Source organism: Nuphar pumila, chromosome 6 (assembly GCF_984573655.1).
Source record: "Nuphar pumila chromosome 6, dmNupPumi1.hap1.1, whole genome shotgun sequence".
NCBI classification, from domain to species: domain Eukaryota; kingdom Viridiplantae; phylum Streptophyta; class Magnoliopsida; order Nymphaeales; family Nymphaeaceae; genus Nuphar; species Nuphar pumila.
Genome location: NC_143254.1, coordinates 3440440 through 3458596, shown reverse-complemented (window position 1 = coordinate 3458596; position 18157 = coordinate 3440440). Strand labels below are relative to the sequence as shown.

Sequence of the window (18157 nt, the reverse complement as noted above, 5' to 3'; positions counted from 1 at the left end):
TTTATGGCGACCATGTATATAGTCCCCTTCACTCATCAATGAGGTCTCATATAGGTAGCTCTCTCTCTCTCTCTCTCTCTCTCTCTCTCTCTCTCTCTCTCTCTCTCCAACAAAGTACCATTTTCAAAATTTGCCTCTCTATTAATTAACTTATAGTGACAGTTTTTTCTACTTATGGTGACTATTTGGATCCGTCACTATAAGTATTTTTTGGCGTCACATGAACAATCCCGCGGTGGTAACCTTTGAATGGATTTTGCCTCAGCACTTCTAATAAAGACACTTCAAAACGTTTCTAGTATGGTTTAGTCATCATCAAACATTCAAACTTCTTGCTAGTCCTAAAACTCCTTGATGGGTAGAACAGTAAATGGATTGGATACAGGCTGGATCCTGCCTGATGTTAATCTAAATCTGAACTTGGTACAGTTGAATCCAAATCTAGATTTTGGAGGAGATCCAATGAGGTAAAGTTGAATCCAGATCCAAAATATGTTGGGTAATACTAGACTCAATTAAAGAGGGAAAAAAGGTTTTTACATGTAAAATATGAAGATGGATCAGATCATATTTGTATCCAAACAAAAATCTGATTTAAAATTTGTATCCAAATCCAATCTGAATGCAACTTCGGTTCTTACGAATTCATATCCATAAATATAGCGTCAGTTTTGAAAACCAATTTAAGGACTAGTAAGATTATGACGGCATTGGTTATAACTGCTTGGGGTTAGGGGTGTCAACAGTCAGGTTTGGTTCGGACCCAGATGGAACCATATCCAGACCTGATTTGAGATGTTGGTACCGTGTCTAGACTCGGGTCCAACCAGACCCACTATAAGAGAAACTATACCCGGATCCTATAATGATTACATGAACTAGACCCGAAATAATTCGTGGTAGAATAATATTTTTTATCTTTTTTACATTAAAAATTTGTGGATCCTAGTCGGAACTCGGGTCGGGTATGAAATTTCACAAACCATACCCAACTTCATATATTAATCGGACCCTTCAGGTTTGACCCGCATTCAAATTGAACCTTCTTATTTATCACCAAACCCTGATCCTATAGGGTCTGGTACGTGTGAAACCCGACCCATAACACATTGGCTAGCCTCCGGTTGGTAAAACCCTTATTTAGACATTTCTTTTTTTTTGACACAGAAAGCTGGGGTTAGGCATACCCCACTTTATTTAGACTTTAGTAGTTATCAAATCTTACATTATCTTTTTCGCCCATTTTTAATCAAATTAAACCGATTTTTTCATCCTTAATCTTTTAGCTTATTTCATTTTTTCACTAAGAACCGTCTATAAATATTTTTTTGAATGTCTTTGGAGCATTCAAGGGATTTGTCCATAATGTGTAATATGATGAAAGGTGAGGATGTTCAAGCATGCTATTGGAGTCTGAAAAACTGCTGGAAGTTTGTTATCATATTATGCAATTTGAAAGCTTATAAAACTTTCAAATCAGACCCAAATCCATCTAATACTCGGGTTTTGGATCCCCATCAATTAGGCACCTGGACCTACTACCCTAAAATATTGTCAAGTTCGCATTACGTCCAGACGGCTATGTCACAACAACACGGACATGAAAGGTGATACGATACGACACAATTTTGCAAAAAAAAATTAACAAAATGGGACTTTTTCAATTGAACATGTTCCACACTTCATATTCCAAGAATTAAATTGTATATCATATTCCACCCTTCATTTTTCAAACACATTTTCTATTGAACATGTTCATATAGATTGCGAGTTGGAGATTTCAATCCAGGTCAATTAGTAGAATTGGCTACCATTACCAAGAAATTCAAATTCAACGGTTAGTAATTTCAGAATAGTTTTTAAGAATATCAGGAATGATGTCATGGATTGTTCCAGGCCTACCCCGCCAGCGGTATGGAAGGTTGAGGCAAACCGAGGAAGAAGAGAAAAGCCCCACACTAGCTAATAGTGTGAAAACATAAGATGGATCCGGTTGAAGAAAGTCTTATATCAAATCCTATAGCCATAATACCCTTGGAAAGATGAGTCAACTTTGTAAACCAACTCTTTCTTTCATTGTCGCCCTTAGGCTGACCCCTTTATTTTAGTTTTTGTTTCCTCTTTTTCTTTTTCTTTTTCTTTTTCTTTTTTTTAATGAAACAATAAACAATGCAAAGAGATTGGACTCTCGGATGAGACTAAGCATCTACCTGGATTCACGATCAAGGAGACTCAAATAGCTTCCGATCAATGGGCGAGCATATACATGACCTTATTCTCGTAATATTTTTCATATAAAATTGTAAAACATAGCAGAGAACAACTCAAGGATGAGATTTGCAATGCTGAACCACATCACCATCCAACCATGTCATTTATTTGCACCCACATAAAACTATATTATAGATGGGCACCACCAAGCACCTGAAAACATGCATAGATCACATGACCAACATTGTACCCCATCTGCATGCTGAATATCATCTTAACCCAACCCGAGTCAGCAAGATGTGAATTGAATTTTTGTGTTATGGGTTTTGTTGGATATCAAACACGGACCAACCTGGTGCAAGCAAATGAAATTGTATATTTATATATATATATATCTTAATACTTCAAATTTATTTGAGCTGGATTTGGGTTCTATTTTCTCGACCTTATGAAGTCCAATAATGCATGATTGGTTTTCATTATTAATCACATGACCATAAAAATGGTTGGCTGTTATCATTATTATCATTCAATTTTTAGATGTTCAAACATCCAGTGTGTACGTGCAAGCCTTAACTATTTTAATATTAAGAAAACAAGTAAAAATTTGTACTTGAGTCTTGGCCATATACACCAAATGTTAGAAGAACTGGAAATCAAATTATAATAAGAATAACAGCTACCAACTTGCATCATTATGCAATTATATATAAAAAGCAAAGAACGGTAGTAGTTTATTAAGCTAGTCAAATGCTAGATGCTATAAATTCCTGTTTGATGGCAGTCTCTCGGTGTATCCGCTTTGGTGACCTTGTTTTTCTTTATCCTTCTGGTTTCTTCTGGCGAGTTTTTAATCAACTCCTTGGGTTCGTTAGCCTCCTCTTTAGCCATTACAGTTTCTTATTGTATTGTGTACGTACATCTTTAGAGGATCTAAATATGGATAAATTATTCATAAAATCTGTGGGCATTTCAAACTAAGATCAGCGGTCAAATATGCTCCTCGAGTTCGTTTTTGCCTCAATTGACTTGTAGAATACCAAGGTGGTGAATGAAAACCAATACAAGGTGCGACCAATTAAAGATATGAATGGCCTAGACTCAGTTCGATAATTGGCACTACAAAAGCTAACTGAATCGATTTGGAACAGAATTCACAGTGATGTCTTTCATATATGGTTGCTGAAGTAAAAGACTGACCTATTTCACTGGGACACTCCATTTTGGGGGTGTATCACTCGAGATATGAGAGGACACACTAGGACATGACGATACAGGCACTGAAACTTATAACCTTAATTTTAATATTTTAAATTTTTTAATGTTATTTTAGATTTTTTGATAGTTTTCATTAAAAATGCATTTGCTTTGATCAAAAACATCAAAAAGAATTTTTTATTAAGAAATGCTGCATGTGTAGGTTTGCGCCAGAAAAAATAATTTTCACTAGTGCAGTGTAGGTTTTCCTGCGCCAGTGTAATTCTTTTCTTTGACGCAAGCCCTTTCGGAACCAGTAAGACGCTACCCCCTGGGTGCGCCAGTAAAACACAAATTTCTTGTACTGAATTTTGAACCTGTTAGCCGAACTCGCTTCATGCATCCTCATGTCAATGAATATATATGACAAAGATATTGCCTCGCATTGGTCGAGCAACAGATCATGCTGCTTCCATCAAGTTGGCCCCATGAGTCTTACAAACAATTTCAAAACTTTTAGCGTCACTATTAACCCGCTTTTAACCATTTCCCACATCACTTACTGTAAAAACAATGTGACTTTTAATTGAAATTTCATGCAAGATTCCGAGTTTTCAACAATCCCGAATCTGGAGCTAAGTTTTCACAAGTAGTGTCACATAGGGACTTTGGCTCGACTTTTCTTAGACAAAATTATGGAAGACAATAAAATTTTCACGACAAGTTCCTATTTCACCATCACTAATGAAAACAAATGAGATCATTGCCTTGGTTCACAGTGCAAAAGAGATGGCTGGCCATGGTAAGGAGAGATTTGAGAAAAACTGGAGAAAAAAGTGAGCTTCAATAATCTAGAAATCTTGCAAGCTTAAGCATAAGCTACTAGGAAACATTGCTCCAAATATTTGAATTAAAAAATTTTGTCAATAACTTGATACTTTTGAAAAAAAAAGGCTTCCATACATGTAAACTAGGATGATGTTTTTGTTTTTAGTCTAAAAATTGATACAAGCACCAAAGAAAAGATACTATTCCATGTGTTCTCATGTTAGGTAATCTTATGAATTGTCGAGCACACAATCGAAAGGTAATCTTGGTATTGCACAATACCTAAAATTGAGGATGTATTTAAATTTGTATGTGGTGTGTATACATAGAGTCAAATATGGATGTAGTGGGAATATATACGGATACATGTAGTGGAATATATAGTATCTTTGTGTAGAATTTATGGTCTGACATGCAGGTCCTAGCTGGTAATTAATCCTAGATTAATCATGAAGATTCATACTCAACGTATGTGCTAGATAAAAAAGAGAAAGGACAAAATCAATTTTAATTGCATTATGACTATAGTACTAAACACCATTTATGACCTTTGATGGTATAACTTTTGATGAGTCATGAGTATTAACAAAGAACAAGGGAAAGTTGTTGATCGTGCACCGGAAAGCCAATCAACCATTTGAATGCTTGTTTTATCCTGAGTTTATCTTTCATCCCTTTTGAGGAGAGTGGTGTTCCTAAACAAAATAATATTGGAAAGCGAAGAAACAATAATGAGGAAGTTGAAACATTATTATCAGGCCAACAATGAGGAAGTCGAAGACTAACGTATCATATTATTGTTTAATTATGGGGAAAAAGAAAACAGAATGCTACTATGCTGTGAACTATGCATGCATATGTAAAAACATAAATTGAAGCTCTGTCTTATAAAATTATTTTGTGAAGATGAAGAATTTAATTTGGGGAGTCTTAATGTCATGGAGGGGAGCAAATTTACCAATTTGATTAATGGTTTCAAAGAAACCATGTCAACATATTTGTATAAATTGAATATCTTGAAATTCCAAGACAAACTCGGGTTTTCAACTGATGATCACTGGATGCCTTGAACACTTGCATTCGCTTGTTTTCATTACATGATGCCTGGTTTTTTTTTATTACTGGACAAACACTTAATTGTGGAATTGGATAGGGTCATTCACTATGCAGATCAAACTGCATCTTGAGGGGGATGCCTCCTCACTCAAATGGCAAGCATTAGACAATTCCAAGCTTTTTATTGTATATCATATACCGCCCTTTATTTTTCAAACATCTAACATGTTAATACATTGGGAGCATATAGATTGGGAGTTGGAAATTGCAATCCATGCCAATGAATAGAGTTGGCTACCATTACCAAGAAATTCAAATTCAATGGTTAATAATTTCAAAATATTAGGAATGATGTCATGGATTGTTCCAACCTTTACCCCGCCAGCCGTATGGAAAGTTGAGGCAAACACAGGAAGAAGAGAAAAAACCCCCACACTAGCTAATAGGGTGAAAAGATACCATGGATCCCGTTGAAGAAAGTCTTACGCCAAATCATATAGCCATAATTCCCCTGGAAAGATGAGTCAACTTTGTAAACCAGCTCTTTCTTTCATTGTTTTCCTTAGGTTGACCCCTTTCTTTTATTTTTTTGTTTTCTTTCTATTTATTTTTTTATGAAACAATAAACACTGCAAAAAATTGGACTCTGGGATTTTTTATTTTATTGATTGAATTTTGTTTTTTCATAATTTAAGATATATATTTTATTATAGAAAATATTATTCAAACTGACAAAACTTATTAAAAAATAATAAAATAGTCTCTATGCACGTCAAGGATTCGTCACGTGCTGTATCATGTCATGTTGTGTCCCTGTGACATATATAGCCGGTCAGGTAAGACCAATGTTGTCAATGTCTTTGCGAATTGGCTTAAATCGGCTGATTAGTATCGGTAGAAAACCAAATACGGAACATAGGTTTCTTTGTTCCGAGTCATGTCAGGCCACATGGGCTCCTGTATCTAGTTAACACAATATGCCATGCAGATGCACATGACATGTCCTATATTATTTTAATATTATCAATAATATTTAACAAATTTTTATTATATTTGTAATAATAAATATGCTTTTATATACTAAATATTAAAAATATATTTATCAATAAAATTTAAAAATATGCAGATTCATGATCTATCGAGTCCACGTATGTTTCTGTGTCTGCAGGACAAGTTTTTTAGCCAGGTGCATAGCGATAATCAACTTCCTTACTTTTTCCAAGGACAACTGAAACCTTTTCTCCTGAAAACTGATTACCACTTCCGCAAGACCCAGGTGGTAATAAGGGTGCATTTGAATACTTTGGAGGAGAATTCTCATGGTAAAGTGAATTTTCAATCCAAAAGAATATCAGGAAAGAGAATTCTCAATTTCTAGATTTCTAGTGTTTGGATAACTTGGATGCAATACTTTTGTTTATGAGAAATCTTGTACTATTTATTTGGTTTCATGGAACTGATGTGAAAATCCTCATTCTTCTCGATTATGGTAGCCAAAGAATGAGGTATTGTAGTAAGGATGTAAATGGAGAAACAGTTTGGGTCTGTATATTACTAAATATGACTTGATCTAATCTTGCCCAGTCAGATTTGGATTTGGAGTAAAAAAAACATAAAAATCAAATCCGGGTCTGATTAGCGATATATATAATCAGGTTAGATTATTTATCATGTTCAAATCCAATCAATTGAATGGTGCCCACTTTATTGCATATGGCTAATTTGATTCGATTGAATATAAATTCAAACCCAAACCATCATTATTATATACTAATCAAAAAGAAGGCTCAGCCAAAGAACATAGCAAACCCTTTAGTAGGTGAAAAAACACAAGATTCAACTGTGCATTTTTCATCCATTGCATCTAAGAAGCTTGTTTTGGTCCTTTTCATGGATCCAATATGGCTGTTTATATTTTGGGTTTGTCTTCAACCCATCATATCAGGTATCATTCAGATCGAAATTTAAATCTAACTTTATTGCATTGCAATTTGGATTTGGGTTCAGATTAATGATGATCCAGTCCAGACACACACACACAGATGGGGTGGTGGAGGAAGAGGAGAAGGAGAATGTGGAATAGGAGGAAGAGACGGAAAAGAGAGGAGAGGAAGAGGAAGGGGGAAGAAGGTGGAAGAAAAGGGAAGGCAGGGAAGAGGATGAGGAGAAGGGGAAGGAGTGGAAAGGAGACAGCGGTAGACAGTGGAGCAGGACCTCGATGGAATGGGTTCCAAGAATTAGAATTCTCACCTACAAAGGTGGGAATTCTAAACAGAGAATTTCAAGACATGAGAATTCTATCGCACCCAAAATGGATACAAATGCTAGAATTTGAGTAAGGAATTTGCATTCTCATTCTCTCAAATTCACTCAAATCCAGACAAACCCCTAAACTACTATAGGGAATTCGAAATATTTTTTAAGAATCATAGCTAAAAAAAGTTCTAATTTGCCACCTAATTTCCCAAGTCAACCTCTTCTCCAAGGACACCCTTTGATTACTCAAACTCTTGACAAAAACTGTCAATTATGATGGTAAACCGCTTTTCTATCAGGCCAAGCCAAATAAATGGAAAGGCAAAATCCGATTGTTTAGCTCACTCCGGAAATTTTAGATCGTGAACACCAAACAGGGTCATAGTCAATGTTGGTGACCCCACCCAGGGTTTACCTCACAGGGAGGCAGGCCCATCAAGTTACCCAGTTCTGGACAAGGGTTCCTCATCATATATATATATATATATATTCCCTAAAAATTCGAGCATGAGACATGACAAGTTTCCCTTGGCCTCCTGAAACAAGGTAGGATCAGGTGCAATCACATTGCACAAATGCAATGTGCCGCTGCACCTGATCACCCTCCATCTTCTGTTGTACAGCCTGTCAGAGTGGGGGGCCAACTGCAAATTGATGGTGATCAGGTGCAGCGGATTGCACCTGATCCCATCACTATTCAAACTGACTGGGTTAACAGTCCAAGCATGAAACCTATCAATACAAAGCCTCAGCAGGGAAGAATAGTTCTGGCACAGGCGCTACTAAAGCTACTCCAATGATTAATTGAAATGTGCAAAGGTGGAATTGACTTGATACATGCACTATCTGGTCAACTTGTAAATGATACCTAAGGTTCCTTGCCTGCAGATAAATGCTTAATGACTGAAGGATATAGGATTCATATAAAAAACAAAAAAAAAACATGTAACAGGCATATGAGATGACAAATTCATACAATGATGAATTTTTTCTCTTTCAGCTGTCTCCTATCCCTAGGGAGTATTCCTCCATTAGCAGGTTTGTCCAATAAACTTTATCTACTCTGGCGAAGATAGCAGGCAAGCCTATATGGATCATCTGATCTGCAAGGACCATGGTTAGGAATTGTTTGATTATATTTTTCCAAGGAAGAAACAAAACATATTTAACTTGAATTTGGGACAGCTATTCGAAATCTTCATGAAATACTTGATTTGTTATTTAATGTCTGTTTTTCATGAAAAAAGACCAGTTGAAGTGGATGGTTTCCTCAAATCATTTTCCAGATTAACTGAAAAAATTTCCATTTTCCTGATAATACATGGACACGATCTAGAAAAGATGTGGCATTCAAAACTAACAAAGATTCAACAATTTCTGGTTTTCTTTGTGATTGGTATGAAGCGACCAAGAAGAAAATCAGGTGCAACATTAAGATGGCATAAACCTTGACCAGAATTGGCTATCAAATGGCCAACATCACTTTGAGCTATGCTTGGAGCAATGTGAATCCAGTAAACCAATCTTTCTAACAAAGATATTCCCAGGCAAGAACCTTCAAAAATAGGTAATGAACATGCCAATCAGTATCCAGCAGCCTGAGAAAGAAAGTTATATAGACATTATAGGTTTTACTTGAAGCATAATTTTTTGCCAGCATGCAAGACTGGTATGCAATGGACTATGGGATATTATCTGATGTTATAGTTTTCGTAGGCAGAGGCAAATTATCTGAATATAATCCACCCAGTTTACAAGAATAAATTATTCAAATCAGTCTGGACGAGAGTAGTATGCTAATAAACGAAATCCTAGAACCTGGTCTCTAACATAGAAAGGAGATGGTCAACATGCTGCTATAAGCCTATAACAATGCATGGGTGAGCAAGAATTCTCTTGAACCAGATTTTACTCTGTAATTATTATTGATATTACATATTTACTTTAATTCAAAGCTGAGTTGTTCAAGAGGGTTAGCTCACATAAACCCCTTAACGGCCATTCAAAATGGATAGGCTTATGACAAAACAAGAGAACATAGGTCAGAAGTACAGAGATCCCTTACCTGCTTCAATGTGGTGATAAAAATGGAGCTCAGGAGTCAGGATGCTGTTCTCCCATAGCAGACAGATGCAATGTAGAGATTTTTGGACCATTTCTCCTGGAACAATTGGGAACATAAATAACCCATAATACAAATATCAAAAAGAAGAATCAACCTTTGGAATTTTTTCAAGTCATCATACCTTGACATGAGTACTAGGAAAAGCAGATGTTCGCAGCGTTTCTTGAGTCTCATCAACTATTCTCTTTTTGGGGACACTTAGAATGAATGCAGACTGATCAGATGTTCCTGCAATAGCTGTTATCCGGTAGCCATTCTCCCATCGTCTATGAATTCCTTCACTAGGGTACAAGAAGTCAAGTTCAACAACCTGAAACTTAAACAAGAATAAGTAAACATTTATCTTTCCAATGAGAAGCAAAAAAACTGGTAGACAATAGTTGAAAGCACCTGATTAGAATAGCCAGCATTACGAGACATAACAACAGCCCAGCGGTTGTCAGCAGTGGTCATGGAGGTAGCATAGAACCCCTCTTTCCATTTCTTGCTCATCCATTTAAAAGGGAAAGAGTCACTAACTTTGTATGATTGTTGAGTATAGGGTGTTCCTTCAACAGCAAAAGCAGCAACCAGCAGGGTATTAGCGCAATGAGCATTGCATTTACATTCATAAACAAGGATGAGAAAAGCAGCATGGCATTAAACGACCATTTGTTCAGCTCAAGAAGGGAGACAGAATTTAACACGCCGACTTTTGCCATTAGAATTTTCCATTAGCTTAGCAGTTGCTTGGAATAGAAGCATTTACTTACATAAGAAACCTTGATTTCACATGGCCAACATCCACAGGCGTAGTAAGCCAGTTTGTTTCCATTATCACAAAATGAAAACCCTTATGGGAGCTTGTACTTCTTGCTTGTTACAGGCATCTTGGATGGATTGTCATCCTTATGTCTAACATAAACTTACTACAAGCTCCCATAATGAAAACCCTTATGTCATCCTTCTTGTGATTGTCATCCTTATTATCACAAACTCCTTCTTGTGACAGGCATCTTGGATCAGGACAAGATGGAACCTTAGGTTTCACAAACTTTGTTTGGATCGTAAGCACACAAACTATTAAAGGAAGAAATGCATCTAATAGTGCTTGTTAAATACACTTGAGTGATTTCAGAAAATTCTTCTTAGCTGGTAGGTGGCTTTGATTTTCCATTCAAAAGCTTGCTAAAAATGTAACCCTCAATAAGAATCCTCAGTGAAACATATTAACTAGCAATGCTTGAACTTTGCCAAGGCCATTAGATAGAAGTATATTCATATCTTATTTTTATAAAGCAAATCTGCTTTGGTTCTTGAATAATCCAAATCACTTCTGCTATTCTGCTTTTATGAGGGAATTAACCATATGAATAACTATGCTCTTACAGATGGAGACCTTGATCACTTTGTGTTGCTTGCTTCAACAACAATGATGACAATCATCAAAGGATGGTTTTGGGAAAGACCCATATTAATAATATGTTCTCACCAATTAACCACTCCTCCAACATATGGACAATGATCATTTTGTTTTGCTTGCTTCAATAACACATGACAACAATAAGGATGACAATCACAAGAAGGATGGATTCATGAATAGACTTATGTTCTAATAAAGGGAAAAGTGATAGCTTGAGTGAAATTTATCAAGATGTTTACCTGTGTTTTCGTTAGTGAGTGCATACAATTCAAAAGATAATTGCAGACTAAGAAAATGGGTCAAAGTTCAGAATTTTTGCTGACCTTTTGACATCACAACCAAGGAATTCCCATTGTTAGAACCTGCTATTGCACTGATATAGTAATTCTTTTCCCACTGTTCCATAATCCAATCCTAAGGACAAAGACCAGAACAATCAGAATGTTCAGAAGCATCAAAAATACTATTTGCAGAATAAGAATGCCCAAATGTACAATATGAAAACCTTGTTCAAAAATACTGCCGACAGTTCATAAACTTGAGATGAAAAGCCCGTTCCTGCTTCCATGATAAGGGCCCACAAATTGGATGAAGAAGCTACACAGCTAATATACAAGCCATCTACGTTTCCTTTCTCCACATGTTGGTGAAGTCTTGAATCAGCGACATTATAGTGGTACCTGCATTATTCAATAAAATATAGACTTCATGCTTGTCTAATATGTAAGGCTGTTAACAAGACAAGCAGAGGCAAGCTTTGAATGTTCGAGCTCAGTAATGGAAAGCTGAAAAGCAATCATGAGCCCGAGGCTCAGACTTAGAAGTATTAAATGTTAAATCCCCCTCCTGAAACTCATAATCAAATAAAGTAAAAGGACACACAAGTTGTCAACTGGGCACTGTTAAAATGTATACTCAAAAACATTATTGTAAGTATAAATATATATACTTATATACCTAGAGATATGTATACATATGTTATATGTATATGTATCTCTATATATAAGTATATATATTTATACATTTTCCCCTTTTTACCCGAAAAGGGTATTTTAGTCCTTTTACACTTTTGCGCATATTCCATTTGGAATATGTTGTAACTTTTTCTTTATTTTTTAATTTCTTTTATTTTGTATTTTTCCTTTTTGTATTTTCAAAAAGGTGCCTTGGGGGTCTCCCCAATAGAGTCGTTGGGGAGCCCCCAACGGTCACAATTGTGACCGTTGGGAGCACCCCAACGACTCCTTTGGGGAGCCCCCAAGCACCTCCCATTTCTTGTATAAATAGGGGTGTTCCCCCTTGTAAATTCCTAAGCTTGAGAGGCTCAAGCATTCCGTTCCTTCTATAAAATACATGCCATTGTGCATGTTTATTTTTACGCTTTTTTGCGTATTTGTTCAAGTGTTGTGAGTGCCTTCGTGCACATCTTTTCCATATTTTTTGTGCTTGTATGAGTATTGTCTTTTCATAGACAATTTTACATGGTATCAAAGCAAGGTTGATTATTGAAGATCGTGGGATTCTTCTTTTTGAGTGCCTCGAAAAACATGCCTTCCGATCCTTGAAGATTGAAGTGGTGGATCTTTCTTCTCAAATATTTTAGAAGAATCTTGTGCAAAATTGGTGTTGGAAATATTGTGTTGGTACGCTTTTTTCTCTATCTCTCTTCTCTCTAATGGGCGAAAAAGAGTCCCACTTTGCTCTTGGTTTCAAATTAAATGGGTCCAACTATCATGTTTGGGCCGGAAATATGGAGGCTCATATAAAAGGGAAAGGCCTATGGGGATATGTTCTTGGCACTATTCCGGAACCGGAACCCAAGATTACCATAGTTAAAGAAGGCGAAATCAAGATTCTTGAGGGAGAAGAAAGAACCAAAGCTCTTGAAGAATACTCCAAGAAACACGATGAATGGGAAATGAAGAGTTTCAAGATTCTCTCTTGGTTTTTCTCATCCGTAGAAACCAAGATTAATGCCAACATTATTAAATTCAAAAAGGCATCGGAAGCTTGGCATTATCTTGAAAAAATGTACACCTCAAGGGATCTCTCTCATAAGTATTACCTTCAAAAGAAGGCTATCTCTCTCTCCCAAGGTGAAATGACGATTAGGGAATACTTTGCCGATCTTTCATCTATTTGGGATGAGCTTGCAATGTTTGAGCCTAAATGGAGTGGAGAAGCAATTGAGCTCCGTCATAAGCAACTTGAAGAAGATCGGTTCTTCAATTTCTTAAATGGGCTAAGGCCCGAATTTGAGCAAATAAGGTCATCTCTTCTCTTCTCTTTCACTCCCCCTTCTCTTGAAGATGTTCTCACCAAGTTAAGTGGTGAAGAGACTCGTATGAATTTATGTAAACAAGGACCAAATGTTCTTGCGGTCCCTTGTAATATTGAAGAACATAGTGAGGTCAATGCCGTATCAAGACCCGGAAACAATGTAAAAACCTATCGTCCCCCTCATTTTAAATTCCAAAATCAAGGTGAAAATGGTGGTCAAAGAGGAAGAAGGGACTATAGCAAAACTATTTGTCATTTTTGTAAAGAACCGGGACACATCAAACCCGTATGTCCTAAATGGAAGAGACTTCTAGCTATGGCTACTACTGGGGTACCACAGAAGGATGAGGCATCTTCAAGTGGGACCCTTTCCATAAATCAAATAGTGGAAGCCCTTCAACCTCTCCTCAAGGGATCTACCTCCGGTGCGGCCGTATCCACGTCTTCTCCTCCAGGTAAAATCTCTTGGCTTTTGGACTCTAGTGCATCTTTTCATATGTCCCCAAACTTTTTGTCACTTTCCGATTATTTGAAAAATCGTTCCCCATCTTATGTCTCCACTGCTGATGGAACCTCTCTTGAAATTAAAGGAATAGGTAATTTTGAAACTCAAGAGTTTTCTATTCCAAAAATCAGATTTATACCTAAACTTAACTTAAACCTCCTCTCTGTTTCTCAACTCACGGACCATGACTGTGATATTAAATTCTCTTGTGACAAATGCTTAATACAGGATCGTCAGTCCGAGAAGTTGATTGGGGAAGGCTTTAGAAGAGGAGATCTATACTATATGGAATCTCTTCAAGTTCCAAAAGTTTTGTGTAATGTTGCCCGACATAAGGATATAAATGTATGGCACAAAAGACTTGGTCATCCTAATATCACCAAGTTATCATATTTACATTTTGCAAAAGACCTATGTAAAAGCTCTTTTTCTTGTAATGACTGCATTCTCGGAAAAATGCGCAGCTTACCTTTTGAGCAAAGAACTATGTTCTCTTCCAAAACTTTCGAAATTGTTCACTCAGATGTTTGGGGACCCGCACCTGTGGTTTCAAAAGGAGGTTTTTCTTATTATGTAATATTTGTGGATGACTTTTCCCGTTACTCGTGGATATATTTTCTTAAGTTTAAACATGAAGTGTTTTCATGTTTTAAAAAATTTCACTCAATGATTAAGAATCAATTCAATAGCAACATAAAGATTTTTAGAAGTGACTCTGGGGGAGAATATCTCTCCAATCACTTTAAGGTATATCTTGAGGATCACGGTATTATTCACCAAAGGTCTTGTCCTAAAACACCTCAACAGAATGGGTTGGCTGAAAGGAAACATAGGCACATTATTGAGACCACTAGGACTCTTCTTATATCTCAAAATATTCCTAAAAACTTTTGGGCCGAAGCAGCCCTTGCTTCTGTTTATTTAATAAATCGTCTACCATCTAAGTTATTAGGCAAAATATCTCCTTTTCAGATTCTACATAAGCTTGAACCTGATTATAATAAGTTAAGGGTCTTCGGATGTAAGTTTTCATACTTACGGATAAGAATGACAAGCTTTCACCCAAGGCTATCCCTTGTGCTTTTCTTGGTTATTCTGAAACTCAAAAAGGGTTTCGTTGTTACGATCTTCGAGAGGATAAGCTATATGTCTCTAGAAATGTAACCTTTTTAGAAAATGAGAGTGGTTTTGAAAAAAATGTTTCTCAACAAGAAAATTTTGATTACTCCTTATTTGACTTGTTATCTAGTAATGATGACATATCCAGTGATGATGATGTATCATTAAACCATGATGAGGAAAATGATGAAGATATTGGTGAACATAATGATCCAGAAAGTAGAGATCCAAGTGAGCCTATTACCTACTCTCGTAGAAACCAAGACACCTTTAGAAGTGCTATTGATCAATATAGTGAGCTTTCCACTCCTCTTGACCATAGAAGATCTGAAAGAAATAGAAGACCTCCAACCCGCTTTGTATCGTTTGATTCTTTTTCACCCCGATATAGGGCTTGTCTTAGTGCTATTCACTCTTATTTCGAACCAAGAAATTTTGCAGAAGCTAAAAAATGTATAGAATGGCAAGATGCCATGCAAAGTGAACTTAACGCTCTTAAAAGGGCAGGAACTTGGGATTTTCAAACTCTACCTATAGGAAAGAAAACTATAGGCTGTCGATGGGTCTTTAAAGTTAAAACTAAGAGTGATGGTTCTTTAGAAAGGTATAAAGCTCGATTAGTTGCTAAAGGATATGGGCAAGAGTATGGAATTGATTACGAAGAAACCTTTGCCCCTGTAGCTCGGATGGTTACCGTTAGGTGTCTTATTACTATTGCATCTATTAAAAATTGGAACATTTTTCAAATGGATGTTAAAAATGCTTTTTTAAATGGTGATCTTAACAAAGAAGTATATATGGATGCCCCACCAGGCATGATAATTCCTAAGGATAAAGTTCTTCGTCTTCGTAAGGCTCTCTATGGCTTAAAGCAGGCCCCCAAAGCCTGGTATGATAGATTTACCAGTGTAATGTTGGAAAATGGTTTTTCATCGTGTTATACTGACACTGCTTTGTTTACTAGAAAATCTAATGCAGAGATTGTAATTTTATTACTTTACGTTGATGACATGTTAATAACAGGTGATGATGTTCAAGGAGTCAAGGGTATTAAGTCCGTCTTGACTTCAAAATTTGAGATGTCAGATTTAGGTTTTCTGACATATTTTCTTGGAATTGAGGTTGCCTATTCGCAACGTGGTTATTTTCTATCTCAATCTAAACTTGCCTGCGAGATTATTGATAGGTCAGGTATTTCTGATGACAAAGTATGCGAAACTCCTGAAGTTGTGGGAGCAAAAATGAAGATTGACGACGGTGTTCCTCTAACCGATCCTACTCCTTACAGGCAGTTGGTAGGGTCTTTAATGTATCTTAGCATTACTCGACCCGACTTGTCACATGCTATACACATCGCCAGTCAGTTTCAGCATGCTCCTACAACCACTCATATGAGTGTTATGCTCCGCATCATCAGATATTTGAAGGGAACGGTAAATAAGGGAGTATTTCTATCCTCTTCCTCTGAATTGAAATTGCTTGCTTATACTGACTCAGATTGGGGAGGTGACCCTAGTAACCGTCACTCCACCACTGGTTTCTGTGTTTTCTTATGTGAGTCCTTGATCTCATGGCGATGCAAAAAGCAACAAAAGGTCTCCCTGTCATCCACTGAAGCCGAATATAGAGCCATGGCATCTACCACCATGGAAATAGTATGGATTAGAAGCCTCTTGGAAGATATGGGAGTAGTTGTCAAAGAACCAACCAAGCTTTGCTGTGACAATAAAAGTGCAATCTACATTGCCAAGAACCACACATTTCACGAGCGAACAAAGCATATAGAGATGGACTGCCATTATGTCAAGGAAGAATACTTGAAGAAGGTCATTGATCTGCCATACGTGACGTCTGAGTATCAACTTGCGGACTTCTTCACAAAAGCACTTTGTTCGCCTAGATTTCATTTCCTTCTTAACAAACTTGCGGTTATCACACCGTAAGTTTGAGGGGGGGTGTTAAAATGTATACTCAAAAACATTATTGTAAGTATAAATATATATACTTATATACCTAGAGATATGTATGCATATGTTATATGTATACGTATCTCTATATATAAGTATATATATTTATACATTTTCCCCTTTTTACCCGAAAAGGGTATTTTAGTCCTTTTACACTTTTGCGCATATTCCATTTGGAATATGTTGTAACTTTTTCTTTATTTTTTAATTTCTTTTATTTTGTATTTTTCCTTTTTGTATTTTCAAAATGGTGCCTTGGGGGTCTCCCCAATAGAGTCGTTGGGGAGCCCCCAACGGTCACAATTGTGACCGTTGGGAGCTCCCCAACGACTCCTTTGGGGAGCCCCCAAGCACCTCCCATTTCTTGTATAAATAGGGGTGTTCCCCCTTGTAAATTCCTAAGCTTGAGAGGCTCAAGCATTCCGTTCCTTCTATAAAATACATGCCATTGTGCATGTTTATTTTTACGCTTTTTTGCGTATTTGTTCAAGTGTTGTGAGAGTGCCTTCGTGCACATCTTTTCCATATTTTTTGTGCTCGTATGAGTATTGTCTTTTCATAGACAATTTTACAGGCACCTCATAAATCCCTACTAACTGCATTATGAGTAATAGCTGTTAAGAAATATGCATTGTATTATATACTTAAGTATACTAAGGTATACTTATAGGTATTTGCCTTTGTATTTATTTTGTATTTTCTCTCATTGTAATTCCAACTCCGCTTGTGTATAACTGTTTAGTTACACACTGCCGGTCCCAAGCCCGGATAAAGGAGGAGGGTTGCGGTAGGCCCGTGACAGCCAGCATAAAAACTTAGTCATACCCTATGAATATGAACCAATATGAGAATTTCGTTGGGGCGTTCCCTACTGAGCGACGCGCTGTACTCTATAGGCCCGGAGGCAGTGATAAATGGGCAAGGGTTGCTAGATCGTCGCCCGAAAGCGACGCGTCACACCGGCGCCCGAGTGTGGTGTCAAATAGGCAAGGGTTCCCTCACTTTGTTGGACGGGTGGGGGTAAAGAAGATAGTCCAAGACCATAAAATTAGGTTAGCCACTTGGAACATAGGGTCTTTAACTGGTAAGTTGGTAGAGTTAGTAGATGTTATGTGTAGGAGAAAGATTGATATTTTATGTCTACAAGAGACTAATGGGTAGGTGAGATAGCAAAAGGGATAGAATCTTGGGGATATAAGATTTGGTATACA

At 36.9% G+C, this 18157-nt stretch overlaps 1 protein-coding gene across 3 annotated transcripts in view; it reads right to left on the bottom strand.

Moving 5' to 3' along the window:
• Nucleotides 1–8329: 8329 nt before the first annotated feature.
• LOC149833675 (casein kinase 1-like protein HD16) overlaps nt 8330–18157 on the bottom strand; it is a 54373-nt gene continuing 44545 nt past the window's right edge. Inside the window, exons 13-18 of one of the 3 annotated variants that reach the window (XM_090010936.1) lie at nt 11581–11755; nt 11399–11489; nt 10064–10221; nt 9795–9983; nt 9614–9709; nt 8330–8651 (exon numbers count right to left, since the gene is read on the bottom strand). In XM_090010936.1, the coding sequence (XP_089867062.1) occupies nt 9650–9709; nt 9795–9983; nt 10064–10221; nt 11399–11489; nt 11581–11755 (673 nt within the window). In that variant the 3' untranslated portion in view covers nt 8330–8651; nt 9614–9649. Of the gene's footprint in view, nt 8652–8884; nt 9147–9429; nt 9710–9794; nt 9984–10063; nt 10222–11398; nt 11490–11580; nt 11756–18157 lie in introns of those variants that run through there. The other 2 variants (XM_090010937.1, XM_090010938.1) reach the window with 2 other exon arrangements.